Source organism: Sander lucioperca, chromosome 21 (genome assembly GCF_008315115.2).
Source record: "Sander lucioperca isolate FBNREF2018 chromosome 21, SLUC_FBN_1.2, whole genome shotgun sequence".
Classification (NCBI taxonomy): domain Eukaryota; kingdom Metazoa; phylum Chordata; class Actinopteri; order Perciformes; family Percidae; genus Sander; species Sander lucioperca.
Genome location: NC_050193.1, coordinates 21,095,120 through 21,112,889, shown reverse-complemented (window position 1 = coordinate 21,112,889; position 17,770 = coordinate 21,095,120). Strand labels below are relative to the sequence as shown.

Genomic DNA, 17,770 nt, shown 5'->3' with positions numbered 1-17,770 from the left:
CGACACTTAGATACAATACTAGTATAGGAAAAGATACTCGATACCACGGCATAAAGAAAGAACAACTCCTAGGCACATGAAATAGGATAAAAACCTACACATAGTGCAGGTACATAAACAAGTAACTGAACACTTACCAACACATTTGTAATAACATAATTACTAGGGATGTCCAGATCCGATCACATGATCGGAAATCGGGCCGATCACGTGGTTTCAGACTCTATCGGAATCGGACGTTACCTCCCGATCAGGACTCGGATATATATGTATGTATATTTTCATTATTTTTTAACACATCTATAGTTATGCGGTGGCACAGAGTTAGACCCTTTTGACTCCACACAGAAACAGCAACGCGTGCGGCATGACATCACTTTGTTGCAGAGACGCTATTGGTTAAATGCCGGCAAAGTAGAACACGGAAGCAGCTTGAAGTGGAAAGTGCAAGTATGTCTGCGGTCTGGAGGTATTATAAAGTTGAATTATTATAGAAGTATCGGATCGGGACTCGGTATCGGTAGATACTCAAAATCAAATGACTCGGACTCAAGGGCAAAAAACCTGATCGGGACATCCCTAATAATTACTATTATTAAAGGTTTTCCCTACTTTGTTGGCCTACACGTTCTTTATGTTGTCATTTTTGCTTCTAGTATGTTTTACTCTAATGTTGCTGCACTTGTAAACACAGGACCAGTTGATTTTTCATCTGTGCTGCTTGAGTTGAAAATCTGATTGATTGTGGTATCAAAAAAGTATAAAAGTATCTGTACTTTTAACAACTTATTTTTTCAGCCAGAGCTGAAACGATTAGTCATTTGATTCAGTCAATTAATCGGTTGCCAAACATTCTCTAGTTGCTGCTTCTCAAAAGTGAGGATTTGCTGCATATGTTTGTTTTATGTGATAGTTAACTGAATGTCTGCTTTAGGAAGATTCTGATTCTGAAATTTTTTTTTACTATTTTCTACCATTTTGCAGACCATTGATTAATCAGTAAGGAAAATATTCTGTTTAATCCATAAAAATAATTCTTAGTTGAAAACAGAATGTTTTTTTACTTTTGGTAATTTTGTACTAATTTCACTCAAGCTAAGTGTTAACATTTTGTAGCCACCAGATGCTTATTAGCTGCATGATAAAAGGAATTCTTTACTTACTTTTAGACAGCAGGCACTGTTGGCTCAACATCAGCAGATTTCTTCCTGGAAAATCAAGTCTACAATACGCTTTATTTCATGTAGCTTAATGATTGTCCAATTTTTTGTGTGGAAGATATTGTCTTGAAAACATCACAGTAAAGATGTCCGTTGGTCGGACAAAGTCTAGTCACACTGAAAAAATGGAGGCCATTTCTTTTTCCGTTGGTCGGCATTTGAACAAACTAGTGTAGCATATTTCCAAGTTCACGTAGCCTATACTTACCATATGTGTGTAATCTGGAATATGAGCACACAGAATTATTGTACATAGTTGGATTTAAATGTATAAACCTATGATTTTAAGGACTGATTTATCCCTTCATGTTAACACAGCTGGTGATTGAGCCAGTCAACAAATGAAAGGGTGACAGGCTGAAAGACAGAAAGCAAAGGAATTAAAACGAACCGGCGGCTGCTTTGAAGTGGCAGGTTGCAAAAAGTCAGAGGGTTTTTTTGCCTTCCAAATTTAGCCTTTGAGAAGCATTTTTAACCCGGCACGTGCCAGAGCCAAGAAGAGGCATCCAGTTTGTTGCCAGTTCTATTTTCAGGGACTGAAAGCATGGATGGACACAGCGAGGATGATACTCAGCCAGCGTAATTACACCCCAATTAAATAAGCAGTTTGTAGTCTTATATTTGGAATGGCTGACTAATGATTTACTTGTAGTCATGCTCTCTGAACCACCCTGGGCCGTTTGAGGTTTAATTTATATGATTATAGGTTGCTTTGATGATACACTAGTCATTATATCCACAGACTGGAGCAGCAGCGAAAGATGATTTGGTTTGACGTCTGATTTTGACTTTTGACGTTTGCTCAATGGAGAACAAGAGGGTTGTTGAAACAAAGTTGGGTGTTTCTGCACTCATGCAGGCATAAGTGTACATCGCGAAACGTGCACGACATCGATCCCCCCTGACTCCCTCTGTCTGCACAGCAGTGCTCTGCTGAGCTGCCTGATTACAGTTATTTCTCCTCAAACTCTCAATCCCAGCATGCCCCACAGCCCGGGAAGGTCACTAATTAGGCCAAGCAGGCCTCAACTCGCGCCATCTTTAGAGTGAGCGTGATGATGGAGGAGCATGAGGCTGTCAGAGGGTTTGTATATACAAGAGGCAGATTTAGCTCAGCCAGCCACAGACGGCAGAATAGTACCAGGAAGAAGTGGAGTGGAGATCAGGGTTGGCAGTGACATTGACAGTGATGTTGTCTTAAACCAAGAAACCCCAATCCAGCAAGTGGTGTCTGTCTTACTGTTCTCTTTTCAGATGCTGCAGTAGGGCTGCAGCGATTATTTACAATATTTAAATGTTACGATTATTGCCGTGATTAATGGTTGTGTCTAATAAAAGTCAGAAAATAGTGAAAATGCACTTTATAAATTCCCAGAACCCAATTTATTGTTTTAAAATTCATTGTATTGTCTTAACAACTCAACAAAAAATTTAAATTGAAAGCATCATTTAAAGTGCTCATATTATGCTCATTTTCAGGTTCATAATTGTATTTAGACGTTGTACCAGAATAGGTTTATGTGGTTTAGTTTTCAGAAAACACCATATTTTTGTTGTACTGCACATTGCTGCAACTCTTCGTGTGTTGAGCTCTCTGTTTTAGCTACAGAGTGAGGCATCACACTTCTGTTCCATCTTTGTTGGGAGTCGCACATGCACAGTAAGTACTGCTAGCTAGTCAGTTGCAGAGCATGAGGGAGTGCCATGCTAGCAGCTTGGCGAGCATTATAACGTGTGTTACAAAGTGACGCACGTTCGTCACGGAAGTAAAGGCTGGACTACAATAGAGCTGTTTGGAGCAATTTGTGAACAGTGTTTTCTGTTGGAGATGGTAAGTCTCTTTGGGGTGGACTTTGGGCTTTTTCACTTTGTAAACCTATAATGTGCACAAAAAAAGATATATAACACAATAAAGGAAAGGGGAAAAGCCAAAAAGCATAATGACTTTAAAGTGTTATTACATATCCTGATAACTGCTCTGTTAAAAATGCTGCATGTTTCCTGAGCTGCTGTCCTTGTCCTCTGTGTCCAGGTAAGGCTAATGTGAATGTACAGTGGGAGGAGGACCCCTCACAGTCTGCCCGGCTGGTGCTGCCACGGATCGCCTTCGTCCTGGTCATCCACGGCCGAGCCTCGCGTCAGTTCCAGCGCCTCTTCAAAGCCATCTACCACACCTCGCACTACTACTACATCCATGTAGACCAGGTGAGACCACTGGGCGGGATTACAAATGGGGAAGTCCTCTTCCTGAGCAACAGCCAGAAAAATAGTGACAAAAAATATCCAGAAAATGTGGACAAACGTAAATGACATTAACGCAACTATTAACTAACGGGTAACCCCATGACACTTCCATAGTTGAATATTGACAACAATTATCTCTTGTTTTACAACCTTTCTGAAATTGTATATTTAAATATGCAAATGAGGCCTTATCTAATGCTAACTTTTGGTAAATTTAGGAGAAATCTACAGACGCAAATAGACAAGTGTAGTGAAATAAAATCCTGAATGTGTGTTTTGGATGTTGAGTCTGAAAGAAAAGCAAAATAACCCAAAATCTCAAAACTGACCAGTGCGTGAACAAAAATGATGTAAGAACTTCTATGTTGACTGACAATGACGTAAATAGGACAGACATGTCCATCACTGCTGATTGGTTAGAGCAAAATAACTCCCCCAGAACAGAAAATGGTTAACCTCTGATTGACATAATTATTTTAATAACTGTGGAAATATCTGTTAATGAACACCAGATCAGTTTGAATCACTGAAAAAACTGTAGATTTTCGGATATTTGGGAGCATTAGCTCGCAGGGAGACTGGTACTATAAGCAGCATTTTCACATGACAGGGAGTCATTTGATTTAGTGTTGATATCAAAGTATTTCCTAATGGAGATTTCAAAAGTGCTTACAAAACAAAAGCACACTATAACTTCCATTTTTGTTGTCATTTTCCACCCTTCTCAGAGGTCCAACTACCTCTACAGAGAGGTTCTGACTCAGGCCGGCCAGTATCCCAACGTCCGGGTGACTCCCTGGCGGATGTCCACCATCTGGGGCGGGGCCAGCCTATTGACTATGTACCTCCGCAGCATGGAGGACCTTCTTAAAATGTCCGACTGGTCCTGGGACTTCTTTATCAACCTCAGCGCTGCAGACTACCCCATCAGGTGAGAGACCGGGTCAGCCACAGGAGGGGTCACCGCTTAGTGATTAGATTAATTCTACTTTTTTATTGCAGGTTTGAAATTGTACTTTGCATTTCTTTATGTCGAAGCAACAGTTTTAAAGACCAGTTGTTTACATTTCAAGCTATCAAGGCCCAAAAATGGCCCTTATCAGGTTTTCTATTTGTGCTTAAACCAAAAGACAGAAATGATCTGACTAAAACACTTTTTTTAAATGGGTTTGGTCGAAAATCCCCCCCCACTGTTCCCTTTTTTGTATCCCTGTAGAAGACTGTAGGAGATTTATCGATTATGTCAAGTTCCATCCAAACACACAGCACATTGATCTGTTAAAGCCTGGTTTGGTTTGTTTAAGGGCTTATGGATCAGGTTACGTGGCCAATAGACCTCAAGTGCATCGACTCTGAATGCATCGGGAGTCTGTATGTAGCTTTGAAGCTGAGCTCTTTTAATGGCTGTCTTGCTGCTTGGGGATTTGAAGGGATCTATATTCCTGAGGAAAGAGCTTGGCTGTGATCAGTGGAGGTGTTGACTGGTGATTTGCTCGCTGTAGCTGTAATCGTGACTAAAAGAGGTAACATAAAGAGGTTTGTGGAGGTCCAATGAAATCGGTACAGTTCCATTGGCCCATTTATAGCCAACTTGTGCCAATTCTGATGATGAGGGTCTGGCAACCAGTTCTGCTGGATTATCACCACTGTTGAGCCAAGCCATCTTGGCTAACTGGGTTTTTTTAAGAACTGAGGAGGTCATGTTTTCGGCTCCGTTTGTGGTGTTTTTGTTGGTTTGTTTGTTAGCAGGATAACAGAAAAACTACTGACCAGATTTCCCTGAAACTTGGTGGAAGGGCGTAGCATGGGCCAAGAATAGAATTGTACCTGTACTGTTTCATATGACAAATAAAATTGATTGATTGGAAGAACCCATTCAATTTTGGAGTGGTTTCGAATCAATGTGCGGAAACACAAATCGTTTTTTTACTTTTGTTAACATTACCAGATACGGCATTGTGCTGCATTCATGTGGTATCAGACTTGGAATAATTGGAAAAATGAGTTCCAGACTGGGGAAATTCCGACACCACATGAATGCAGCACAATGTTTACGATATTTTATGATATAAACTAATCCCCTGTTTAACACAATTATTTGGAAGTAAAAACAAACTCCAACTTTCAATTGTAAACCTCTATTAGATTTTGCAGAGCTTTAATATTTAATGTGTGTATTTCTGTATGCACACAGGTTTAATGGACATTTCAGATTTAATTTCAGATTTGCTTCCAATGAGTAGCGTAGATATAACTGGGGTTTGTTTACAACATGTATGATCCTCTCGCAGCTCATGTCGCTGTTGTTGAATTAAGATAATTGATTGCTAAAATGTTACTACCACTAAATCTTGATATCATTTTTAATCCCAATCCTCAAATCCTGACCCTAAACTAACCTATTCCCACGAAGTAAACCAAATCCAATCCATGCTTTAAAAGTGCTGAACATTAAACCTCTTTGAAGACTGACAAAATAAGTTCTTTATCTTTCTTCTCTTTAATAATACACGAACACACACACACACACACACACACACACACACACACACAGATCCACTCTCTGTCAACCAATCAAAGTGACTGTTTGAACACCCTTCCAGCTAAAATCCATAGTACAGCCACAGCATTAGCACAATACCATCGATAGCTTTGACGTCAGAGTGTGTGTGTGTGTGTGTGTGTGTGTGTGTGTGTGCTAGTACTGCACCTACTGCATGTTTCTCTTTAACCCTCAAGAGAAGGTCACATTCACTTTTCAAATATCAAACCGCTAGCTTCAGAGGATCATACATCTGACAACAACCAATACAATTTATTTTAGCAGTGGGCATATTTATCAAACATGTAGACAAAAGCAAATTTAGGAAATGTAAAAGAAATTATCCAAACAGTATGGTGAAATACAGCCAGTTAGCTTAGCTAAGCAAAAAAACTAAAACAGCTAGCAGCTAAATGTAACAGCACCTCTAAAGATCACTGATTAACAATAACATGTTATCACTTGTTTATTAACTGCACTACATCTCAGAGGTAAATATTGTACTGTTTACTCCATTATATTTGTCTGACAGCTTTAGTTACTTTTCAGATGACATGTTTCATCCCCTTCCTGTCCATTGAAAACCATGTATCTCCAGATGTGTTGATGTTGAATGTTTGTGATAAACTGAAGGATAGTGTTTGTCTATGTATCAAGAAAATTCTCCTAGTTCCTAAGCTAAATAAAGCCTCTTGGATCTTCTGGAAAACACATCGTCACAAAGCTAAAAAAACAGGGCTGTTTTTCTGACACTATGAAAAAAGTTGACTTTTTAGAGATAGTCTGCATGGTTCTCACAGGACAGCAATTTAAAAGAACATAATTTGCTGAATGTGAGAAGCATATTTTGTGATATATGACCATATGTTGTCGCAGCCTCAGTTAGATTTAAGTGTGTGTGAGATACTGATGAACACAAACATGCCCACGAACGCACACATGCACGCCTGCGGTTCGTCTTAATGGCTGTAATCAAATGTAATCAAATGATCTGTCTGTCTGCTGTCCTGTCTACTGGTTAGGGCAACACCAGGCTCGAGCCGTGTGCTTCCAGCTCCCACTACATGCTGGGAGTGGCTGTGTGAATGTGCTGCCTGCCTCCCCTTCAGGCCACACACTGCAGCTTAGCTGTTTGCTCTCAGCTGGAAGAGGAAGCTAAATAAACTGGTCCAGCTGTCCCAAACAGAATCGTTTAGAGTCATTCTAATTCCCCTAAATGGAAGATTGTTTTGCATTGTTTAAAAGAAACCGACGATTTGTTAGAATATTTAATGGCATCCTGCTTAGACGTGTATCCATTAGAGGAAGAAACCCCCCTTTTAAGCACGGTTTAAAAAAAGAAAAGAAAACAGCTATTGGGAATGTGTGTTGCGTGAGTCTATTTTATGGTTTGGGGATGTTTTTCTTCCTCCTGTAGAGAGACACATGACAATACGTTATGAGATCATATAAGAGGAGTTTAAGAACAAAGTGTTTTGGCAATTTAAGTTATGAAAGGTAAATGTGGACAAAATATGATATTGGGCTGCTGAGAATGGACCTCATAGATTAGATTTGTATTTGGTAGTGGTGGAATGTAACTGAGTACATTTACCCAAGTACACATTTAAGGTACTTCTTCCCATGCCACTTTCTTTTCCACTACATCTCAGAGGGACATATTGTACTTTTTACTCCATTAGTACAGCTGAAGGTATTGATTAATCGATTGACAGAAAATGTATTGGCAACTATTTTGATCAAGTAATTTTTATTTGATTTGCTGCTTTACATTTATATAATTATAATGAAAATAAACTGTTATAAGTGCAAAATGTGCTCAAGCCCAAACAAACTACAACAGTTAAAAGTCAGAGGATCACCAAAGTCAATATGATTCATCCTCTGGGAACCATGAATGTCTGTACAAAATGTAATGGGAATCCATTTGCTTGCTGTTGAGATATTTTAGTCTGGATCAAAGTGGTGGACAGATCGACCAACATTGCCATCACCAGAGCCCCTCAGCTAGCTTCGCTTAAAAAAACATTATATACATCAATAAAGTGAAGCGTGTAACCAGAGTTTACGCAGGAGTGTCAAACTCAATTTCACTAAGGGCCACACTGGGAAATGAGAATCACATTAAGGGCCAGACATGTATATTTTATTGACATACTTTTATTTAAAAAAGTAAAATATTTTTGACTGTATTATTGCATGCCTCATATAGCCTTCTCACTTACAACATGGTTCAGATGAAGCCCTAAAAAAGTTCTTTAGCCATCCTAGAATTTAGCGAACCAAGCAAATCAATGCATTCTTTCTGGGTCACATTTTTAAAAGTAGGCTACCACACAGCAAACTCACAACAACCTGTTTCACAGGCTTGAATATGACAACTCACTGGTTGTGGGAGTCTCAAATTCGGCAAATCTGCCAAATTCTGCTTTGAGTGTCGCGCATCTCTCTCACGGGAAAGTGTGGTGAGTGCGTTTGCCACTGACTGTCAAGTCACATAACCACCTTTCATCCTCAAGCTCTGCGAGCGCTTTCCCATTCCTAGTCATGAAACTGTCGATTTCCTCACCCATCTCACACTTTACCACGGTTTAGCCAACATACCTCTGTGTGTAATTGCAGTTTGCAAACAGTTTCCCGTCTTTTAGGTTTGGCGCACAACTAGGTGGGCCCAATTCGGATCAGAACTTACGAGGGGCCATATTTGGCCCGTGGGCCTTGGGTTTGACACATATGCTTACAGTTTGATGCTGGAGGTGTGTTTCTGAGTTGATGATTGACAGCTGCTGTCTCCCTTCAGGACCAATGAACAGCTGGTGGCTTTCCTGTCCAAGTACCGCAACATGAACTTCATCAAATCTCATGGCAGAGACAACGCACGGTAAGAGAGAGAGAGAGAGACAGATATTCTCTATCTGATGATGATGGTGAACTTGTTTTTTGTAGGAGAGGTCAGTGTAAAGGAGTAAAGGTAATTAAGGGTAATCCCTCATTACCTTACTCCTTTACAATTACCTTATTAACTTATTTTTCTTCTTATTCCTTCTCAATGCAGATTTTTGAAAAAAATGTTAAGATAGTATATAGTATAGATGGAAGTTGTTGAAAAACAACCAAAAATGCCCCAAATTACAGATTTCTTGGTTAGTCCAGTCAAAATACCCTGCTACGACGTCTTTTCTTAAAACTATGTCTGACTTGGCATGTAAACCAATATTTTTTTTGGTTTTGCATTCATTTAGTTTAAATGTGTTTTATTCTAGTGCTGAAACTTTAATCTGTTTTTTGGTTCAAAAACAGGTTTAGTCACAAAGGTATTTACAGTCTGCAGGCTTAGACAGGTTCAGTAACTGATGATCAGTGGCTGAATAGTGAGCTTGTATTCATTAATAACCTTATAGAAATACAGTAAACATGTCTCTCTCTCTACAGTATCACAGTACATTTGTCTCAGGTGGAAGTAATTATACACTGTTTCAGTTTGAGTTATCAGCTTAACACTGGATGCCGTGTGTCCTCTCAGTTTCATCCGTAAACAGGGTCTAGACCGTCTCTTCTACGAGTGTGACACCCACATGTGGCGTCTCGGGGACCGCAAGATCCCAGAGGGCATTGCGGTGGACGGAGGCTCTGATTGGTTCCTGCTTAACCGGCCCTTTGTGGACTATGTGGTCAACTCCCGAGATGAGCTGGTCAGCAGCATGAAGCGCTTCTACACCTACACACTGCTGCCTGCTGAGGTAACACACACACACACACACACACACACACACACACACACACACACACACACACACACACGCATGCACTTGAGTAACCCTTCATATACAAATACACAGGAAGTGTGTGCTGGTGTCCCCTAGAAGAGGACATGAATATAAACAGCATATTTCAATGGAATCCACCTTGTAGTGGATGTCTCATTAAAAATCTCTTCATCAAGAGAGTTCTGGCAGCAATTACAGACAAACAAAATATGCCACAAACCAGAATTAGACAGACGTGTGATTATAAAATTTAATTAAAATACAATCATGTAAAGATTACAATCTAAATAGCACTTAAAAAACAACCCAAGAATGGTCTGAAACTATAAGAATAACAGATGAATGATTATTAGATGAATCACTTTTGAAAATAATTATTTGCAGCTGTAATATTTGTTGAATTTTGTATGTGGATTAAATATTTTATTAAGATTAGGAGATACTTAAATAAACTCGATGGATGGATGGTAAATAAACTTGTCTATCTCTCTCTGTACTCTACCTCCAGTCATTTTTCCACACTGTGTTGGAGAACAGCGCCCACTGTGAGACCATGGTGGACAACAACTTGAGGCTCACCAACTGGAACCGCAAACTGGGATGTAAATGCCAGTACAAGCATATTGTGGACTGGTGTGGCTGCTCACCCAACGACTTCAAGCCCTCTGATCTGCCACGCTTCCAGGTGAGACATTTTTTTTGGGTTACTTAGCCAAGTTTTTACAGACTTTAGAATATTTCAAATATTACTGAATAGAAAACGGAAAGAATCAGGCATGTGTCTACCTGCTTGAAAACTTGAGCACTTGCTTCAACTTGTGGGAAATTCTGCCACGAGGCTATTGCCAAAAATGAAGGGCTGTGTTTCCCTGCAGCTCTGTACCAGCGTAGTGGCATTTTTCTGAGAGACACTCAGTTTTTTCTTAGACAGATTTACTAGAGACTGTGCTAAACTTAAATGTCCTCTGCAGCCATGGTTGAAGTCTGTCTTTGTACAGCCAGCCCCTGGTTTCATCGTTACTCAACTGTTAACAGAAAGACAATTGATTTATTTCTTTAAAAGAATAAAGAACGCTGTGTTTTATTACTTTACTTTTCTACCACACCGGATGACATTAAATAGGACAGACCTGGTTTTAACTTCTCAGTAGTCGCAAAGCTTTCCATGGGTGAACATTCTTTGGATTTTTTTGTATCGAATGTGACAATGTTGCAGCCCAATAATGAGAGGTAGAGCACAGCTACAGAGAGGATAGTCATCATGTTCAGTCGCTCTGTTCTGTCCACCCTTCCCTCTCAGGGCCTCGGTGGCCTGGGACCAGAATAGCTTCGTATTCACAAATTAGCAGTGCCGCTTTTACTTACAGTAGGCGGTCCTGGGCTCCCTGGGCTCCCTGTAACGACAGACCTGAAGACAGCGTCTGTGGTCGAGCTACTGATGGTTTCTATAAGAAGAGCTGATCCTGGAAACAGCTGTACACTTTAGGCAGTTCATATTTTTAGAGCTTTGTAGCTAGTTGGCGCTGAGGTTTCTAAGGTTGTCATTATCATAATGCCGGGGTTCGCCAGCAAGAAAGACGGCTCGGAGTCCTGAATGTACGGTTCAGGAACACACATTTACAGTATTTATTTCCATTATTTAACCGGTTGAGACTCATTGATTAATTAGGAATCTCTAAAAAGATCTGCTTTTAAACAGTCAGGATCCAGTTAAAAGCACATAAACCAAAGAGTGATGTAAATGTGTAAATTAGTGAAACAATGGAGAGAAAATGATTTGGCAACAATTCTGATTATCAATTAATCGTAATTTACCAAGCAAATTTCCCAGTTTCAGCTTATTTAATGTGTGAATGTGTTGCCTTTCTCTATTTTATATCATTGTAAAGTCATTGGAATTATGGACTGTTGGTCAAACAAAGCAAGTAATATGAAGAAGTCACATTGGGAAAATGTGAAATCGTTCTGTTTTTTTTTTTATTACATTTTATAGACTATTGTACATTTTTGACTGATTAATTGATAATCAAAATATCATCATTTGCAGCGCTAATATTGTTTAGAACTGAAATACTTGATTAATCGATCAATAATCAGCAACAATAATCAATAATCCAACAAATAATAATCTGCATACAAGTACTTTTAATTGGTACTTAAAGTATATTTTGATGCTAATACTTTTGAACTTTTACTTTAACGTTACTTTGAATGCAGGACTTTTAGTCGAAACTGTAGTATTGCTTCTTTTACTTAAGTAAAAGGTCTGAATACTTCATTCCCCACTGGTAATACTGTGGTTTAAAATAAACTAAAGGAGAAAAAGTCAAATCCGCAGCAGCATGTTCACAAAGCTAAAACCTGTTCAATCTCAATCAACTAAATAAAGCTGAAACAGCTCCAAAAGAAGAGCAGCTGGTTGAATCATATTTGGCTGACCTCCTACAGTGAAAACAGAGAACATACAGTTTTATATAATAGGCCTCTGATCTTCTGATGAAGGAAACAAGAATCCCTCCTGAGCCTGTAACTAGTGGTTTCCACTGTTGCCTTTAGCTGTGTAAGACTGTGTGACGGATAAAACTGTCCTGCTGAATAAAGAGCTCAGCTGCTGCCTGGGCAGTCGGCATGGCTCTCATTATGTTGGGGTTTCCTGGCTCACTGGTCGGTGCTGCCGAGGCTCACCAATAGCTGCTTTGCTGAGGTCACACCCTCCTGATGACATCATAACCCACACCCTTCCTTCCTCCAGACTGGCCCACACGACAAAGTGTGTGCGTGAATTGACTTGTCGTAACTTGGCTTTCCATAGAAGGCTCTCCGGTACAATTTGTCTTCTTCCATATGTAAAGTGTCTTTGAGTTTTCTTCAATGTGCAGTACAAAAGTTTTAAAAGTATCAGTATTAAAAGTTTGTAATCCGCTGTTTAAAAACTCCCGCAATTCTCCCATAATTCCCACCAAATATATTATTTACATTTGAAATAGTTGTAGAATGAAATCATTCAATATTCCATTTAGTGGATGTCCCAACAGTGTTTCATGACGGGAGAATACTGTTGGAACTTTGATGTTGAATTTGTTTAAAGAAAGAGTAAGTGACCCTTGATACTACTGTATATTGAAGCACAACGGTGCAATTGGGCTCTAATATGGAGTGACTGTGTTTTTCTTTGGGCCTTCTGCGTTTAAACTGTGATTTTTAGGTCCATAGTATGTTCAGCTGATATGCAAATAGTGCTGACCCTAGACTTACCTTCGTTTTTTTTTTTTTATTTGTTTTTTTTAAGATTATTTTTTGGGCTTTGTGTGGCCTTTAATTGACATGATAGCTTGAAGACAGGAAAGGGGGGAGAGAGAGAGGAGGGACGACATGCAGCAAAGGGCCGCGGGTTGAATTCAAACCCGGGCCGCTGCCAAGGACTCAGCCTACATGGGGCGCACACTCTAGTGGGTGAGATAGAGGTCGCCCCTTATCTTCGGTTTTATTGTGAAGTTTTATGGTGACTTAATCGATTAGTTGAGCATGGAAAATCTGCAAAAACTCTGATAAGTGATTAATCGTTTTAGTCATATATTCTTATTAAAAATGACAAATATTCTTTAGTTACAGCTTCTCAAAGATGAAATTTCTTATTTTTCCATGATAGTAAATAAAATGTATTTTTTATATATATTTTTATATACTTTTTGCAGTTTATGTAGTCATATGAAACAAACTGTTGGATCTTGCTAACCTGTAAAGTTTTTATATTTTAAGTAAGGCTTTTTAACTGGAATAACTGGATGCTGGAGATTTATTTTACATTCATGCTATTTGCTTTGCATAAACTGTAAGTCAGTGGTTTCAAAGCTAGAAAAATAGAAACAACAGCCACTAGATCCTAAGTAGCCTAGATCAAAGTACAGCAGGAGTTTATTCTCATTCTTAGGAATTCTATTTCAACACATGTTGTGATTTGAACAACAATCTTATTGTTAATCTTATTACCTCTGCCAAGGAGGTCATGTTTTTGGCTCTGTTTGTCATCAGGATTATTGAAAAACTACTGGCCCATTTTTTCATTAAACTTACATTTCAGAGCGCATCCGAATCACAGGGCAGATATATGAATTATTTTTCACTTTCATTAACGGAAAAATGTGTTGCCAACTGGGAAAATTCACGTGAACGTCCCTTCAAGTAGGATGTTAACATTGCGGGATAGGGCATGCCTTGGCAGAGGACTGCGCTCTCCAAGTCTCCTTCTAGTCAGTTATTCTATTTCTTGATTTTATAACTGTGGTTTATACAATTATTTCTCCTGTTTTAAATATTGTTTTCTCTGTCTCCTTATTAATTTTTTTATTGAAGGTCAAAGTTAGTCTTAGAATAATCATCCCTCCTCGTCTCTTTCTGTCTTTTCGACCACAGCAAGCGTCCAGACCCACCTTCTTTGCCAGGAAGTTTGAGGCCAGCGTCAGTCAGGAGATCATCAACCAGCTGGACTCCTACCTGTTTGGACCGTACCCCCCAGGCACCCCGGGCCTTCAAGCCTACTGGGAAAACATCTATGAGCAGGAGACGGACGGCCCCGCCAGCCTATCAGATTCCACGCTCAGCCACTACCACGCCTTTGCTCGCATGGGCCTGTCCCGCGCTGCCAGCTCGCTGCAGGGACATCCCAATGACAACAGCTGCAGGTATGAACGTCCAGATATGGATTTATTGAGACCTGGATGTGGTGTGGCAGAGTCAGCCTTGCAGTTGTGGAAGTCAAAGAAGTGCAGAGCAGCGGCCAGTAGACTGAGTCTGACCTGGTTGGTCTTATAATACATCTGGTTTTGAAGAAGAGTCTGGCTTGGACCTCTAAATTATTGAAGATCCTCTGCCTGTTTGCCAAAGTTGACTAGGAGTTCATTTTTGCAGAGCGGTAGCAGAGTTGCAATTGTAAAAAGCTGCCTCTAAAACCCAGCGTTAGAACGTTAGAGGGTACGGCCGTTCTCTCTCTCTCTCTCTCTCTCTCTCTCTCTCTCTCTCTCTCTCTCTCTCTTTTCTTTAAGTTTTCAGATCAACAAAGGTCAGTTTAAAAGATTTTCGTCAGATTTTGAGAGACTCTAGTTGCGCTCATTCCGGTCCCCGGTCCGGGTTAGCACGAAGTTTTCTTTAAAATAGTGTTAAAATCTCTTCTCGTCTCGTGAGCTGAGTGTCTCGTCACACCCCTACTGTTTTGTGTTTGTGTTGGGTGAGCCAGTCATTTGTAAACTATTAGTATAGTACATCCATGGTACCAGGGGTTTCTTAAAGGGGTTCCAGATATCCTTAAGGAATAAAAGGTCTTAGAAGGAGTCCCTGCATTATTGAAAGCATTCAGGGGGTTCCAGGGGTTTGTGAAGGAGCTTTAATGGTTTTTAAGGGGCTCTAGGAATTTGTAGACAGACTGCAAGAGCTCTTCATCATGTTTCCTAGGGCTTCTTAAAGGCAATGAAGAAATGCTTGGATTCATTCGTTGATTTCAGTTTGAGCAATCTCACAGATCCCAGTGAGAGTAATTAAGACCTTTACTTCTGATCTTTGTATGTTTATATGTCACCACTGTTCAATTCTGAATCCTGAGACAGAACCATGAATGAAATGGCGGTCTGAGACATGATGCTGTCACACTGAACCTGTTTGGTTCATTTCAAACAAACACTCATGTGTTTGGCCGTTTGGTTTGGATTATTTAGGTTGGTTTAAAACGCTGTCCATCAAACTGTTGTGGAACAAACAACTGGACCAAAAGTGCATGAAAAATGTGTCCTTGGTCCGATTCCAAGGTATTTCTGGTGGTCTGTTTGATATGTAAAACCAAAGCAGTCAAACCACAATATTTAGTCATGGAATATACTAATCTGGCTATCACCAGACCAAGCTCAATCTTTTAAGATTGAACATTAGTCTGGGGAGTCTGCTCTGTATTTTCTACTGCACAAGAGGCGTGATCAATGGGCATAGTTCAAATGACTCTGTACGCAATTGGATAGTCCTTCAACCAATCAGACCAACGATCCGGGTGACGTAGCAGCGACAGCGGCACCACCGGGTTGCTGCGCTTCGGTGGCCGAATGTAAACAAGAAGCTGCTTGGTCGCTTCTCTATCGTCATCGTGTTAAGCCCACCAATAGCGTGCCAGGTGGATAAGCCAGTTTTTGATTGGTCCCCGCAAAATTGTAATGGAAGCAGGATAGATAAACGTACAGGTTTCCAGCCTGAGCTGCAGGGCGAAATCAAATCACCGGCAGATCGGGCTGGGTTTACCCAGTCTAGGAATATACGTGATATTAGCACAAATTCAAAAGATAAACTGCTGTTAAATTTATATGCGGATTGTGAAGTGTTGAGAAAACAACCTCCTAAGTGATATAGCGGTGCGTATATTTACGGAAATCATTTGGAACCCATATGTTACAAGAAACCGTTTGCCACTATTTAAGAAATGAGGTTCAGATAGTTGCCCTCTCAAATATTAATGATCATAATTGTGGAATCTGAGAAGATAAATAAACACTTAAGGTTTAGTAAATTGCAGCATCACTTGCTGTCAGTTAACAGAAATGTTATTTTCCTTGTGGGTCCATGTAGTGCTGATGACACCAAAACTGTCCAGTCAGTAAGTTACCTTGTGACTTCATGTTTACAGCTCTTGGTTTGTTTGTAATTTGTCAGTGTGAACAGGAAACAGAACTAAAAGGCAACAGTGGATCATTTGTATCTTGGTCTGGGCCTAATGAAGCGAACTAAAGGTGTGAGAACAAAACTCTGTGATAGATTTGTAAAAAGCCAGTATCTGCCTCATGTAGAGTCCTCATCGGTCGTGGGTGTATTGGGGTCATTTAGACATGGGTCAGTCAATTTCGGCTGAGAGAGAAACTGCGCAATCACTGTCTGAGGGGAGTGATGAGGACTGGCAGATGAAGTGTGTCTTTCCACTAAACTCCCCACCACTGGTGTTTGTGAGTCCAAATTAAATATAAAGATAATGCCAGCTTGTCCTGGGGTACAACCAGGCTACAGTGTCTGCACATACTGGATTTTTCCAGCTGTGTGTGTGTGTGGTGGAGACCCAGTAGGTACAAGGAGGTACTTGTTGTTCGGGTGAGGATTGGTGGCTAGAATGGGTGGGGGCAGCATTATGGGAAGTGTGTGTGAAGGGGGGGGACGAGGGGGGGAGTTAAACAGGACGAGTCTGTTCCATTCAACCTGTGATTTTAGTCAAGCAACATTTCAGGCCACATACACACTAATGTGGATACATATGAAACATGATTCCATCCACATTAACACTTTGAGATTGTTTACTTGCAGATTTTTGGTCAACACTTCAATCATAAACAAGAAAACAGTGAAATCTCTTCTTCCTCTTTTGCTTTAGAAACTTGTGTATTACTGCCACCGACTAGTAGGCAGTGTGTTTGTATAGAGTTAAGACTTTAACAAACAGGGTCTGTTCCTGCTTTTGCTCCATTCAGTCTTTGTGACTTTCTGTGATCACCTATTTTATGTTTTAGTATGTGTTGTTGTGTTTACATTGTCATACTGCTGCACCACTTTAAAAAGTGATTTGATGTAGTATTGGCTCATTGCTAACCATGGCTTGTGAAATTAAATGAAACCTCTTTTTTTGACATACTATATTTTGACTTTTTATGACCTACTATACTATGACTTTTTATAGCATACTTTACTGTGACTTTTTATGACCTTTTTATGGCATACTATAGTATGACGTTTTATGACTTTGTTATGACTTTGTTATGACCTACTATATGACTTTTTATGACTTTTTTAAGAGATACTATACTACGACTTTTTATGACTTTTTTTATGACCTGCTATACTTATGGCTTATTGCCCGATCAGCTTTTTTTGACCCTGATCAGATTTTTTAAATATTGAATATTCAGATTCCAGATACTAGTCCAGATTCCAGAGTCAATACTTGTAGTTACTCAGATAATACAGCTGCACACCATTTT

At 39.9% G+C, this 17,770-nt stretch overlaps 1 protein-coding gene across 1 annotated transcript in view; it reads left to right on the top strand.

Moving 5' to 3' along the window:
- Positions 1 to 17,770, top strand: part of LOC116063741 (xylosyltransferase 1-like) — a 41,699-nt gene that overhangs the window by 15,581 nt on the left and 8,348 nt on the right. Inside the window, exons 3-8 of the mRNA XM_031318672.2 lie at positions 3,253 to 3,425; positions 4,193 to 4,395; positions 8,807 to 8,887; positions 9,530 to 9,746; positions 10,282 to 10,458; positions 14,187 to 14,455. Coding sequence (XP_031174532.1) covers positions 3,253 to 3,425; positions 4,193 to 4,395; positions 8,807 to 8,887; positions 9,530 to 9,746; positions 10,282 to 10,458; positions 14,187 to 14,455 — 1,120 coding nt within the window. The remainder of the gene's footprint in view (positions 1 to 3,252; positions 3,426 to 4,192; positions 4,396 to 8,806; positions 8,888 to 9,529; positions 9,747 to 10,281; positions 10,459 to 14,186; positions 14,456 to 17,770) is intronic.